General features: G+C 44.1%; 1 protein-coding gene across 1 annotated transcript in view; it reads right to left on the reverse strand.

Moving 5' to 3' along the window:
- The window catches only part of NSG2 (neuronal vesicle trafficking associated 2), a gene marked incomplete at both ends in the record, with an annotated part of 49,689 nt that extends 34,982 nt beyond the window's left edge, over positions 1–14,707 (reverse strand). Inside the window, one exon of the mRNA XM_080804796.1 lies at positions 14,579–14,707. Within this exon, the coding sequence (XP_080660922.1) occupies positions 14,579–14,707 (129 nt within the window). The remainder of the gene's footprint in view (positions 1–14,578) is intronic.
- Between the last annotated feature and the right edge of the window lie 1,152 nt (positions 14,708–15,859).

Consider the following 15,859-nt stretch of genomic DNA (forward strand, 5'->3'; position numbering starts at 1 on the left):
TAATTCCAATTTGATTTAGGGACTTGTACAGAGGAAAACATAAAGGTCTTGGAATCTCCTGTATCGTCTTGTTTTTCTAAAGTCTGCATATTTTGCAGAGGCGGTTAATATCTTATCAAGATATGCTGTCAACCTGCCAAGACATTTATGGAATTCCATCCCACTGTGTAGGCAAAGTGGAAGAGAAAAGAATCTGACAGATAATCAATAACCGTGGCCAGTGCCACAGTGTCAGGGGGAACACAGAAGCTATCTGAGACTCAAGGTCTCACCTGTAAAATATGGGCAATAATCATAATCATCAACCCTATTTAACAAGGTTGTTTTGAGTGTTAAGTGAGATGATAATGGGTAATATTTTTGGAATTATTTATTATGTGCTAGAACTAGATCAAGCATTTCATATGCCTTTATCTATATACCACTACCATTTCCATTCTTCTGACAAGGAAACTGAAGCTCAGAGATACTAAGTCATTTGTCCAAGGTCATCCAGCTAAAAGGAAGCTGTCTTCTAACTATGATCATCCTTACTTCTCATTGGAGCTTTAATTAACTGAATCTTCACTGAAAATTCCCACCACGTTTTCCTGGAGACAGCAGTCAAGTGGACTGACTCAAGCAAAAAATTCTGCTATAAAGAATGTTCTTTAAGTCTATGAGGCGTGCCATTGACTAAATGTAACCCGAAAAGGAAAGGATGTGGGAAAGTACTGCTACTACTGAGAATTCCAGTGTGGCACTTACATATGTTGGTTAAGGGGGCTCAGGGACCAGCCCATCTAACACTTCTCTTCCTCCCCATCATCTAGAACCCAAAATTTGCAGCTCTGTGCTGGGTTTCAACACTAACTCCACTACTAAGCCTTCTGTGTCTTTGTTTTCTCATCTATAAAGTGGGGCAATAACCATCAATACCTCATTGGGTTGTTGTGAGGTTTAAATGAGTTAATAGAAGATAAGCACTCAAACCATTCATTCAATAATAAATGTTTATTTTCACACTGCTTCTGAGTGCTGCCTGATATTCTTCCAGGGATGTTCAAAGCAGGTGTGGAATGGAGCCTGGCCTGTATTAGTCAGCCTGCAGGTCCTCCCTACCCAGCCCATCAAGAGCAACAAAAGGGCTTCTCAAGAACAATGCTGCTCAGTCATGCTCCTGACCTCCTTGTCTGGGGGGTGGGGTAAGTAGGGAGTGATAGATGAATAGAAGTTCACTGGGTGAGGGGCGCTTGGGTGGCTCAGTCAGTTAAGCATCTGCCTTCAGCTCAGGTCATGACCCCAGGGTCCTGGGATCGAGTTCCACATCAGGCTCCATGCTTGGTGGGGAGCCTGCTTCTCTCTCTATCCCTCACTTGTGCTCTCTTTCACTCTCTCTCTCTCTCAAAAAATAAATAAAAATCTTAAAAAAAAAAAAACAACAACTCCATCATAACAGACTGGAGAGAGATTCTCCTACTGGCCTTGAAGAAATAAGCTGACTTGTTACAAGAAGACCATGCAGCTAGAAGGCAGACTCTAGATGCTGACAGTGACCACAGCTGACAGCCAGCTCACTCAAGAAGATGGGGACTTCAGTCCTACAACCATAAGTAACTGAACAACAACAACCTCAGCAGGCTTGGAAGAGGACCCTGAGGGCCAGACCAGAAGGCAGCCTGGTCAATGCCTTGACTTCAGACCAGTGAGACCCCAAGCAGAGAACACAGCTACCCTGTACCTGGACTTCTGACCTGAAAAAACTGCAAGACAATATATTTGTGTTGTTTTAAGCCATCACATTTTTGGAAATTTGTTGTAAAATGATAGAAAACTGATATGCTTTCCCATACTGCCAAGTCCATCTCAACTATCAACCATCTCTTGGGTTGATTCCTTTGGGGCTAGATCCTTAGCCATCAGATCTCAGGCATGATATCACACAGCAAATGTTAAGAAGCATTTGCTTCTTAGTCCTTCCCTCTGCCCCTCAATTTCTATAAACATTTTTTCCAAAGTTTCTCAAAAAGTTCAAAACCATTTTCATCATTTCACATAAATGTAAAAGACCCTATGCACAGCCAATATTTTGAGACAGGAGACAACTTTAAAAATTTAACTGTCAGAATGAGACACTGAATAATCATTATAGGCAATACCATTCTAAATACCATATTAAACATTTTGTGGTTGCTTCCTTAGCATCCATTTAGATCAAAAGTCCCCAGATATTCCTTTTGGGAACTCACCACTGCCACTTTTGTGTAGCAGCCATGTGGTTTGGGGGGGATAGTGCCTCCCTTCATGATAGGAATGGTCCCTAATTAGGTTAAGCCAATCAGGACCCACTATCTTTTTTTTTTTTTAAGATTTTATTTATTTATTTGACAGACAGAGATCACAAGCAGGCAGAGAGGCAGGCAGAGAGAGAGGAGGAAGCAGGCTTCCTGCTGAGCAGAGAGCCCGATGTGGGGCTCGATCCCAGGACCCTGGGATCATGACCTGAGCTGAAGGCAGAGGCTTTAACCCACTGAGCCACCCAGGTGCCCCAGGACCCACTATCTTTTTGATCATAAAATTTGATTGGCTCAAAATTTGGACCAATGAGATACCAGGTAATATTGACCAGGGAAAAGAAGCCTCCTTGCTCCTTATGGGTGTTCTTCAAAGAACATGCTCTTACTCTGGCTGGTGTGGTGAGGACTTGAGTTCCAAAACTTCTGTAGAGATTGTTGTCACAATAAGGAGTCAAGATGAAGACAAAGGTAGCATATGAAAAAGGGCAGAGCCAAGAGAAACCTAGAGAAATTGAGATGGGCCTTGATGATGCACTGCCCTCTGGATCACTGAAGTTCACATTGAAGTCTGAAGTTACAGGGGACTACATATACCCTTTGGGCCTTAATCCAATTTGGATTAGGTTTTCTGTTACTTGAGGTAAAAAGTTCTATCTAATAAAAATGTGTTCCAAGAAAAATGAACTGAAAAGCTATTAGAATTTAGTAAGATGGCCAAATACTAAATAAGTAGATGTTTTTTGGCATGAGAAAAAAACAAAATCACCTCAAAATGTCCACCAAATAAAATGTTCATGGCCACTCTTTTCATAACATCCTTGAGTTGAGAACAATCCAAATATCCATTAATAGGAGAATGCATAAATTGTGGTTTATTCATAAAAATATGTGTTCATAAAAATATGTATTCATAAAAATATGGCATGCCACACATATGGGTGAATCTTACAGACATTACTTTGAACAAAATCTGACATGAAATTTTTTTTGTATATTATATGGTTTCATTTATATCAAATTCAAAATATATATAGAATAATTTATATATTACTTTATATAACTTATGTATAATATTTAAAATGAATATATAAATAACATGTAATAGTTATAATTATAGATATATGTCTATATATACATATATATATACTATTTCTTTTTAAAGTATCTCATTTACCATTTGCAGTAATGGGCAATGGGCAATGGGCAGCCACTGAGTTTAGGCAGAGTTGGGAGTCATAGCTCTCCTTTGAATCCACCTTCTGCTTTGCCCTGAACCCCTATGACAGGCTGCTTATGCCCTGAGTGACTTTCTAATGAAAATAGTTCTTTTGCTTTGGGAGCCCCATTCCTCAAACCACCAAGTTCAAACACAGGCCACAGGTCAGGTGGGTACCTGACCCATGCTGGTCCCCAGTCTTCTCTTTAGCTAAGCCATATTTTCCCCCAAAAGCAACCCAGGTTGATACTTAATATTTTAACTTCACCCCTAAGGAAGTGTTAGCTCATTAGAACCCCATCGCTACATCAAAAGCAGGTCTTTGCCCATTTGCCCAGAATAAGTAGACAATCCTCTGGCTTCTTCTTTGACCTCTCAGCAGCGGGCTTGTTTGCACCCTATCCCTTGAAATGCTCTTCTCCCTTGCATCCACGGCTGTATCTTTCTTGGTTCTCTTCCTGTTCACTGACCAGCTCTCCTCAGTTTCCCTTTCAAGATCCTCCCCTTCTTCTTGACCTCTCAGTGTCAGAATTTCTCAGGGTGAGGTCATGGGCACGCTTCCCTCCTACATACCCTCTGAGTGTTCACACTTGTATTACTTCCAAGCCCATCTTTATCCTTAGAACTTAATTCAGACCTCATCCAGCACTCAGATTACCCTAATGGACATTTGCTCTTGGACCAACCACCTAAATACACCATGTCCACAGCAAAGTCCTTGGGCTCCCAGATCCACCTGCCCCTCAACATTTCTTCCCCAAGTCATCCCCCCAAAATAGCAGCATTAGCCATGCCAGTGCTTATGTCAGATAAAATACAGGAATTCTGCCATGACTCCTCCCTTCCCGTCACCCTCCAAATCCATTTCAGTACCAGTTCTGCTTCTCAAAAACTTCTCTCAAATCAACCCATCTGTCCAGTCACACAGCCACCACCCTAGTCCAGAGCGTTGTCCTCTCTCTATGAGTGGTTTCTCTGACCAGCTTCTTGTTTCCATTCTTGCCTCCCCAAATTTAGGGAAAAGGGTTTTCTAGACCAAGGGAACAGCATATACCAGCTTACGTTCAGAAGACATTCAGGAGGCTGACACGAGGAAGAGCCACAGGGAGTGGTTTTGAGTGGCCAGAGAACAGGGCAGGTGGAGTGAGGGGTAAACAGAGGCTCCGAATGCCACACCAAGCATCTTGAGGATTAACTTGAAAGCAGTGAAAAGCCAAAGAAGGATTATAAACCAGAGAGTGGCTTTCTGGATGCATATTATAGGTAATGGAGAAGGCTCTAGCCACAGTAGGATACACTGAAAAGATGTAGAGAACAGGAGAAACACAGCCCTCCAGAGTTACTGGAATCAACCAGCTACTGGGCGTGTCACAAAATTTGGTGTTCTGTTCCCATGGAGGGGAGCCAGAAACATTTCCCTTCTATAAAAGAAGATATGGCAATAATTGCTTTTTTTTTTTTAGCACTGTGAAAGGGAAAGCATAAAAAATGTTAGCCAATCATTAATTGTACCTTGGAGGAATCAGCTTACATAAGCAAAGAAAGAGAGAAGAGAAAATACATTTGCAAAGAAAGTCTCTATTCTCTGCAGTTGAAAAACAAAGTGGGGGGAAAATGAAGCCCTGAGCTCTTGATTAATGACAGAAGGGTTGGGGGGAGTGGAGAGAGAAGAGGAAAAATCCCTTCTACTCTTTTTTATCATTTAAAGTGAGGTTTTACAAATATTTGGAAAAATGAACCTCCAGATTCTCAAATACCATTGCGGATTTGGGAAAGAGATAAATTTGTTTTCATATTTATACATCAGTCCCCATTGTCCTGTCAGCAGCTGATATGAAGAACATAATTTAACATAATTGGCATTGTGAAAATGGGATGAATTATTCATCCCAAAAGGACCCCTCGTCTGGATATAGTCCCCCTTCACTGGCAAGGCCAGATAATACATGGTGGTTCAGATGGCGCAAAGTACAGATCATAAAAATTTAAAATACTACTTCCCAGGATTATCAATAATAAAGAGGTTCCCACATGCAGAGGCCTCGGGATTGGCAAGAACAATAAATAAAAGTGCAGAAGTGCTGACAAGGAGCAGGATTGTATTTTTATGAGCTGGACTTGCGCAGGCCAAAAATAGATCTAAGCTGTACCCTGCGGCTCATCCCTGCTGCGAAGGGAGAAGTTCAGAGCAGGACAGTGAACCTGATGAGCACCTACTATGTGCCAGGCACTATTCTAAGGGGCCTACTGAGTGTATTCTGTTGCTTCTCATAACTCTCCTCACAACCTTCTCTCTGATCTTCATGTATCTCCTTTAAAATCATTATGATTCCCATTTTTCAAATGAGACAATTTAGCCTCAGAGAATTCAATCCCTTGCCTATGGTCAAATGACTGCGAAGTGGTTGAACTGATGGTTCAAACTCAAGATTACCCTGCTCTTTCTTATCATTGTTTTAAAACGGGTACCCAGGAAAGCTTGTGTGGCTCAGTTGGGTAAACGTCTGACTCTTGATTTCCACTCAGGTCATGATCTGAGGGTCCTGGGATCCAGCCCTGAGTTGGGGTCTGTCTCAGCAGCGAGTCTGCCTGAGATTCTCTCCCTCTACCTCTCCTCCCTCTCTCTCTCTCTCTCTCTCTCTCTGTCCCCCCAAATAAAAAATTTAAAATAAAATAGGTACCCACTACCATTGTGCCAAAAGCTTTACATCCTGTATCACAGGAAACCCCCTCAATCACTCTGAATTAGGAATGATTATCCCCATTCTACAGATGGGGAACCTGAGTCTTGGAGTGCAGAAATGACCTCATAACCTCACAAAGCCACTAAGAAACAAAGCCAAATCTTGAATCGAAGCTTCTGGTTCAGATCCAAGTGCCACCCACTAGGAACGTCCCCATTCAAGAATCACCACACTCAAACTCTGATCTTGTGGCCCCTGCTACATAAGAGGGGATACATACATACTGTTGAATGAATAAATCCTATCTGTAAAGAGACAAGGTGAAATTGACCAGATGGGGCTTGAATACTTGGTTGGGAACTTCTCTTGTCCCCCTGCTCACCGCTCACCCCGTGCTCCACCTTTTTGGGTTTGAGTCTCTTTCTTTGGGCCCTCAAAGCTTGGCAAGGGCCCAGAACACAGGGCTCAGAAGATGTTAGTGGTAGTGTTGTCCAATCCCATCAACTCTCAGATGGGGAAAACGGAGCCCAGAGAGGGGAAGGAATTTGCTACAGGTCACAGAGCAAGCCTGGGTCAGAAGCAAGACTCTAGCAAGGGCCTGCTCACTCCCAGTCTGGGGTTCTTTCCACAGGATCAGGTCTCTTTTCCTTGCTGGACTTTTATTTTTTCAGAGGCAGAAGAGAAGGTGGGCCGATATGGCCTCAAATACACCGGTCAGTCCACTATACCCATGACTGTCCGACCCCATGGCAGGGTATAGCACCTGGGGAGATGAGGGACTCTCCATATGGTCCTCTCTGGGGTTGGGGGTATGGGGAGGGCTCCAGCTCCTGCTGTGAAAGGAAACTAGCCACTGCGGCTGGCATCTTTATAGTAGAGATCTGCAGATCTGCCTCTGGGCCTGTCCTCTGTGGTCCAAAGGCTCAGCCCACTACACTGCTCAGCACTCCTCCAGGCCTAGGGCCAGCCCTGTGCTCTGCAAAGTGATCCTGATTCTGGGACCAAACTGCTGACAATGGTAATAAGCAACAACAGTAATAACAACAGCCTTGCTCTAATATCTACTCTGTGCTGGACACTGGGGTGAACAACTCGACATGCATTTTCTCATTTCACCCCTAAAACGGTTCTTACAGGAAGAGATTATTGTTTTCATTTTAGCAGCAAGGAAACAGAGGAACAGGAGGGTTAATAAACCTGCCCAGGGTCACACAGCAATTAGGTGGTAGAGTTAGTGTTCAAATTCAAAGTGCACTGCTATAATGCCTTCCTCTATGTTCAGGGATACCAGTTTGGTCCGTGTGTGAGTGTGAGCAAGTCACTTCCGTGCTCCAAGACTGTCTCACCATCTGTGAGAATGGTGGGGGGGTGATTTTCTTTAAAGTAGAAAATTTGATACATGCTCATGATAAAAATAAAGTATGAAAAATATGGAATGAAAGTCTTCAAACAATCCACCCTCCAACCTCTATCCCTACTCCCTCAACATTTAATGGTTTCTTGTGCGTCTGTCCAAAATTGTTTTATGAATGATAAGAACAAAACATACACACAGATGTGTTTCCACAAATGGGATGACTCCGTGCCATGTTCTTTAGAGCTGTTTTAACGGAGCTGTTGTGTCTGTAGCTCCTCCCACATTAGCACAGGCAGGAACGCTTCGTTCTCCTAGCAACCACTTGGTATTCCACACCCATGCGCTAGGGTTCATCTACCCGGCCCAGTCGCATGGAACATTCCAGTTGTTCACAGGTTTTCTTTTTTATTCATAAGCCTTTGCATACTTGAAAGAATATACCCATAAGATAACTCCCCAATCGAATGGTACATATAGTTTAAATTTTATGAACAATGTCAAGACACCCTCTGCAAAACATTGCACCAAATTATATAACCAACAACAGTGTATTAGATCTGCTCTGCCTCAGTGCTAGCAACACTGGGTATTATCAAATGTCGGGGTTTTTTGTTTCGTTTTTTGGTTTTCAGGGTGGGCTTTTTTTTTTTTTTTTGCCAATCTAACAGGTAAAATGTTCTGTTTTGTTAAAAATTATATTTCTAAAATTATAAAGAATTTTAATATACTTCATGGTCATTTTTATGTCTATTTGCTGGAATTGCCTGGTCGGAGCCTTTGCCCCAATTCATGGTGATTTATAATCTGTCTCTTGAGAGTGTCTGAAGAGTGGAACAAGGGGGCTCTGTGAATCTCAAATGTGCAGAGATGAGCATTTTTGCTGCTCCCTAGGGAATGGCTGATGGTTCTCTGATCCTGTGCTTCAGGGAGAAAAAGAATCCTCTGATAAAGCCACCAGAGAAGCCAAGAAGACACGCAGGACAGACTCAGTGACAGGAGAGGCATCTCCTTTGGCCACATCTGTCCAGGTCCACATTGTTGGATCCCGTGTACCTTCACCTTGGAAACTCCATTTATAGCATGTTTCATTTTTACAGTCATCTTTTGAAAACATGAACTTTAGGACATATATTCTGGATATCCAGTGAAAGATAAAAAATTATATCAGTAAAGCACCATTTGTGGGGCGCCTGGGTGGCTCAGTGGGTTAAAGCCTCTGCCTTCGGCTCAGGTCATGATCCCAGGGTTCTGGGATCGAGCCCTGCATCGGGCTCTCTGCTCGGCAGGGAGCCTGCTTCCTCCTCTCTCTGTCTGCTTCTCTGCCTACTTGTGATCTCTGTCTGTCAAATAAATAAATAAAATATTTTTTTAAAAGCACCATTTGTGTGTCAGTAGACAATTTTCCTGCTTTTCCCTCACAATAACCCTAGTATATAGATATTATGCTCATTTTACAGTTGTAAAAAAACAAAAAAAGCCCAGAGATGCTAAGTGACTTGCCTAAAGCCACACAGTAAGAAAATAGCTTAGCTGAGATCTGAACCCGGGCCTCAAGGATGGCAAAGCTCATGTGGCTTACCATGCAAAATACAAAGTGTATCAAACCCCATTACTGGATCTCCAAACGACTGCATTGCTTTCCTCCCACACGCTGGTGGGCCAACGTCATCCAGGACACGCAAAGACTTAGGAATCAGTAGAAAGGAAAGGAACATTTGCCCAGAGCTTGGTTGCTGGCTTGTCAAATACATGATTCATCTGGGGCTTTGCCAAGGTGGGGCTGTGTCCGTTTGTGGCTTGTTTTCTGCAGACCTGCTACCCATAAGTTGGCATCTCCCAGCACACCTGTGTGTAGATCTGGGATGCACTGTTTTCTTTTTGGTGTCCTAGGACAGCATTTCACCTCTCTGAGTTAGTTTCTGCATCTGTAAATGGCAATAATTGTTGCAACCTCACAGAAGGGTTGTGGGGATATCCGAGTTAAATGTGCTCACTTAGACACACCAAAGGCAACGGGGCCCCATGGGTATGTCCCAGAATTTGGTATCTGCTGACTGATGTTTCAACTTCTCAAGAGCTTGCATTCATGGTTTGGAAAAGCAGCCCAACTGCTTAGGTTCAATTCTCTTCCTGCATCTGTCAAGTGGAGAAACCAAGCCTGCTTTAGGCTATGCAAGGGATGGGGGGTCTCACTCAGCCAACAGTTCCCACTGCTCGTTGCATGCCAGGATGCACGATGAGGCCGAGCCAGGGCCCTCGGGCCAGTGGGCAAATCTCCTCAGTGCCAACCAGACACCAAGTCAGCCTAAATGCACCACCTCCTCATTCTCACTGCTACTACCCTAGCTTCCCTCACCCTCCTTCATGGATATGGCAGTGGCCTTCTAGCTGACCTCCTGCCTTCCAGTCTTTTCTCTCATGGCCACATGCTGCAGGGAACCAGTCACCTCTGTCTTAGGGAAACAACACTGGTGCTGCGAGGGGGGTACCTTAGGAAGAATGAGGAAGAGGAGACCCAGCATGAGTCCCTCATCCCTAGGGTGGCCCACAGCATCCAGAAGAATCTTCCTTAAATACAAATCAGATCCCATTACTCTCCTGCTTTAAACTCCTCCAAAAAAAAAAAAAATACACTGAGCCCCCCCATGAACTGGTGCCCACCTCCCCTCACCTCCCAAATCTCTCCCCCTGGCTCAGTGTGCCCAGCCCACCTATTTTCCTGCCTATTCCTCCAACTCCCTCAATGCCTGGCCACATACTAGACACTCGGCCCCTACTCTTTTGACAACCCAACCTCCAGGTCTCAGGCGAGGCTCCTTCCTCAGGAGGACATCGCTGATCAGCCTCCATCACAGTTAGGTCTCTCGAGTCCTATCCTCTCTCACATCACAGCTCTGTAATCTTTCCCTAATAGCCCTTCTTTTAGCTTGTGTCTCTGTGCGTCTGTTTGTATGATGGCTTGTTTGAAGTCCCTCTTCCCCACTGGACTGGCCCATGAAAGCAGTGGCTAGGCCTGCCTTTTTATGCCTGGGTATCCATAGCCTGGCACAGTGCCTGGCACATAGAAGATGCCTCACAAGTTGTGCTGGATGAGTGAGTGAGTGAGTGAGTGAGTGAGTGAGTGAATAGATACCTTCCATGGGGATAAGTAAAACCATAGCTATAATTATGGGCAGCTACTGAAGGCGCCCAGGAGAGCTGCCTTCTCAGCTGGGTTTAGGAAGATGAGTACTGGCTTAACAGACAGGCAAGAGGTGACAAGGCCATTCGGGGTACAGGGAATGGAATGTGCAAATAGGAAGAAGCATGAACCACCCTGGAAGATGTAGGAAACCCTAAGGCAGGGTTTCTCAACCTTGGCATTGTGCAGTGTGGAGGATTTGATTAGAGTGCTAGACAAGGTGGGAAGCTAGCCCATCTCTCTCCTGACGCAGGCAGCAATCATTCCAGTACTGGGCAGGGTGGGAGCATTGGAGGCTAGGATGTTCTCTCTGGGGGATCACACCCAGCCCCCACCAGCTGGTCCAGGAAGACTAAGGAGGAACGTGGCCATGGATGAGGGGTGTAGAGCTGGAAGAAGCACTCTTGGAGATGGGAGGCTTCTCGTCATTGAGGGCAGCACAGTGCAGAGGGAAAATTGGGGTTTTAGGTGCACTTGGGCAAGCCACTCCATTGATATGAGCCTCAATTTTCCCACCAGTGAAATGGGTGCACAATAATCCCCCTCATAGGGCCATTGAGAAGATTAACCGAAGCAACAGATAGGAATGCCTTGTGTGGTTCATTCCCAGCCCAGCACAAGGGCTTCAGACATGCTCATTTCTCCATTTGGCCTCCGAAAGCTACCCCCCAACCCTGAAACTCACAGACTCCATACTAAAGTTCATTTAGTGTGCAAATCCAAAGATTATCACCAGTATCACACACCAAGCACACTCTGTATTTTACATTTTCAAAAAAACCCCACATGATTTAATAGTGGGGTCAAATATACTTCTTTCTGATGAACATTTTGGCTTCAAACACTCACCATCTGACTAGAACCTAACCAAAGAGTGTGTCAGGACTCACATCCCCTTCCCTACAGTCCTGTGACCTGCGTCCCAATATTATCATCCCCATTTCACAACGAGGAGGCTGAGGCCATGTAGGAAACTTGCTTCAAGTCATCAGCCAAGGTAAAATAGTAAGAGGGGGGCAGAGATGGGTGTCCTCCTAGAGAGGGAGCTTCAGAGTCTGTGTTGTTAGCTAAATATTTGGAGGACCCATTTGGCTTCTTGAGTGCAATTCACTTCTAACACATCTGTTCCAATGTCAGGGGAAAACTTGTCTACTCTTGTAAATACTAGAAAATCAAAATACTAGCACAGAAAACTGCTACTACCGTTTCCCACTCAGAGAAGAGTAGACAGAGGCCTGAGGGAGGAAAAACAAGTTACACAAGTCACACTGTGGGCTGGCAACTGAATTTGAGCTAAAGCCCAAGTCTGTGGACTCCCAGGCCAGCTGGCTTTCTTGTTCCTGCTGAAGTGGAAGTTTCTGGAACAACACTTCCTGGGTTCTGGGTTCTCTAGACATCGCCAGGATGCTTACTATGTGCTTTGGAAGTTACTTTACCATTCCATTTCTGAGTTTTGTCATCTTTAAAAATTGGATTAAAATAGCAACTTCTTTATTGAGTCCTATTAACTATTGATAGGGTGAAAGAAGTGTGTGTGTGTGTGCGCACGCACATGCACACACTTTGCGGGTACGCGCACACATGTACATTTGTCTTAGAACAGAACCTAGCATTTAGGAAGCACTTGAAAATGGTCATTATTATTCTTTTATAGTTATTTTTGTGCCAGGAACTTTACATATGAGCCTGTATCTAACTTTGTTCTGACCATTGTGAGGTAAGGGTGATCCCCCCTTCACAAAGGAGGAAACGGAGGTGCCTGGTAGGAACACTTGGTCATGAACATCAGAAAGAGTCTGTAATGTGCCCCTGTGAGGATATGCCCCTGTAGGGAATTGCATCTTTTGGGATGCATTGCTTTCCCTTTCCATGCGTGCAGGTCCCCTGTGTGTTTGTCCTTCAGGCTTTGGGACACACTTTTTGCTCATCTGGACTAAGAACTCCATGGTTATTGTGTCTTTTCCTCTCTAAAGAAGAGAAGGGAGCCCTTGAAGGCAAAAAGGTGGGATGGGAGAGTGAGGGGAAAGAGAGGCCACGGAATGAGGATGACTTGCCGTGTGTCTAGGGATGGTGAGAAGGGTGATCTCACCACAATCCCTTTTCCTTACATCCTTTTTAGGGACATGAAGATCTTCCAGGTGGTAGCAGTTGGCAGAAGGGTGAAGAATCTTCCTGAAGCCTCACAAGACTTCAAGAAAATATCTCCTTGCTCCTTTCCAATTTCCATTATAACTGGGTTCAAATTCTAGCGTTGCCACTTACTCCTTCTGTAAGCTGGGGTAACTAACCAAATTTCTCTGATCCTTCACCTTTTCACCTATAAATTTGAGTGCATGATCCCTAACTTCATAGGGAAATGTGCACCTAGGGCAGCAGTTCTCGACTTTGGCTGCACGCATGAGTCACCTGGGGGAATTTAATTAATACTGATGCCTGGGTCTCGCCCCCAGAGCTTCTGATATAATTGTTCTGGGGTGCAGCCTAGATATCAAGATTTTCAAGGCCTCCCCCAGGTGATTTCTAATATGCAACCCCAAACTGAGAGCCTCTGCTATCCATGTAGCAGATACCTAATTAATACTGTTCTTTCACATTTCTTTAGTGTTAAGTGCCTGTTCACATTTTACTTTTAAAAGCCTTCTCAGTCTCACAGGATGGCTCAAGGATTCTTTATTTCTGCCACCCCCATGCACATTCTCATATTGACAGCCTCTGCACTTTCAAAACAGATGACTCAACCCCCAGCCAATCAGCCAGGCCCTTTATCTAGCTTTGGCTCCTCTTCTGTTCATTGGATAGATCCAATTGGTTAAGACACACAATGCCCTCCTGGAGATGCCAATGAGAAAATCAAACAGATGGAATGATCCATTGTTTGCTCTTCAGCCAGGGTACTCCATTATTTACCTCCAAATCTATCTCTTACAGTGTGCAAAAGCTCACATATAAAACCCCAAGTTCTCTCAACTGGATCTTAAACAATAATGTTTCTCCCAGCTCTGCCCATGAGATAACTTTTGTATCAGTGCCCACCTTTGTATAAGTGCCCACCTCCATTCTTCATGGACTACTCCCATGTCAGGAGATGTGCCATCAGCCACTCATTCATTGCCAGCCACGCCTCCCTAAAGACGCTCTACACTAGTCATGCTATTTCTCAAAAGCTCTCCATGCTTTGCATATGTCTTAAATGTCTTTTCCTCCTATGCTCTAACTGGAAGGTTTTTACTCATGTTTACAAGCCAAATTCAAATGTTCTCTTCTGCAGTTTACCTGACCTGTCCTTCTAGTCCCCTCCCACCCCAAGAGAATTTAATTGTTTCGACCCCTGTGCTCTCATAACCTGTGAAATTCTCAAGTATAGTATTTACCCTGATGCATTATATTAAGCATTGCACTAGACAGGGTTTTGTAATTTGCCTTTTCATAACCAACTTGTAGCACAGGGATAGGGCCTTAGCAGGTGCAGACTAAATGCTTGTTGGACTGTATCCAATTCTCTGTCCTCAAATCTATACCAGTGAATTTTTGAAACACCTCCCCCCGATAATCAAGACAATTTTCTCTGTCACCATCCACAAGTTTGTTAATATTCATATGCTATGATAAAACTTCAAAAAAGAAAGATTAATTTTCTTGCCCACATATGTATATGTGAACAAAAAAAATGAGTAAACACTTACCATAAACCTGAAATAACACAGGAGATGTCATGTCTCTGAAAGGAATGACTACATTTTACAAGAAAGGGGACATATTTGGCTGAGGGAATGAAAGGGTTTGGAGAGGTGGAATTTTTGCTGCTTTATTTCCTGAGATGGGGGGAGCATGAGGGACTGATGGGGAGAAGAGCAACTGCTTTACCTTTTCCGGAGCAGGCAGCTGTAAGTGGTTAACCTCCAAGGGAGTGATGAGAGGGACGGTCTGGAAGCCATCCTCAACCGAAGGCGGCTTGGTTCCCTTCTCACTGGGGTTACTGTTCAGCTTCACCATCCTTACGCCCTTCTTCCCAGACCTAAGGCAAACAGTGGGGTTCTAGTTATAGTGGGAAGTGAAGCAGGGAAAGAGAGGGCTGACCGACGACAGAGAAAACAGCAGTGTCCTAAATGGGTCCACTCGGCTTTCAGTGTAGAGATCAGTCATCTATCTGTCTTCTGCTAGATTTCATGACATGTTTCTCATTATCCAGCAAAACTTCTCTAATCATCAAAATATCCCACCCACCCATGGGGTTCAACAGCCCCCAAATTCAGGAACACTCAAGGAAATCCCAGACTTACACAAACAATATATAAGCTTTAAAAAAAAAAATCCAAGGCACTAGAGCTAATACAGTCATATAATCTCAGTGAAAAGCTTATTCTTACTGCAAAATTAAATCCTATTATTTTGGGTCACCCTGCAGTATGATAAATTTCACCTTACCACCACACCTTACCACTTTGCTTTTTTATTATGTTGGCTTTTCTTCAGCAATCTCCCTACACCACAATAAATACATTCAGTGTCTCCATGTGTACTGTACCCTTTCACATGATACATAGGTTGTACAGGAGATACAATTTCCTAAAACAAAAAAAGGCTGGCTTGAGCATGCTTCTGTTATTCAGCCATGGAATGCCTCCATTTCCTCAATAGCAAAGGACCTTTTTTTTTTTTTTTTTTTTTTTTTGCTTCCATGGAAAGTTAGCAACCCCCGTATTGCAAGATTGCCAACTAAATAAACAAATCACATTTATTTCTCTCAAGCTTCCTTGGAAGTCAAACAGTGCTCCCACCCCACCCCTAGAAAACCAGACCACTGAATTTCTCCTGTCAGTCTTGCTGGTGGAACATTATTAGACAAAATAGGATTGTTGTGGAGATGAAAGGGATGGTAAAGGGTCGGAGGATATTGAGGAGTGGTTATAACAAAAACAAATGCCTACTTACTGTGATGCACTCTTGGGGGGTCAAAGCAGATTCAAGCCAATTTGAAGAGGAGGAGGACGGCCAGGAGTCCTCCCTCCTCAGCCCGAGCTTGTGGTGCTGAAAGGACAGCGCCTTGCCTGTGTCTGGATTGGGAGTTTCTGAGAGCGAGGCGCAAGCGAGAGGGGAAGAGCTCCTGGCAGCTGCCTGCCTGCTCCCTCGCTCGCGCCCCCTCCC

Source organism: Martes martes, assembly GCF_963455335.1.
Source record: "Martes martes genome assembly, chromosome: 5".
In the NCBI taxonomy this organism is placed as follows: Eukaryota; Metazoa; Chordata; class Mammalia; order Carnivora; family Mustelidae; genus Martes; species Martes martes.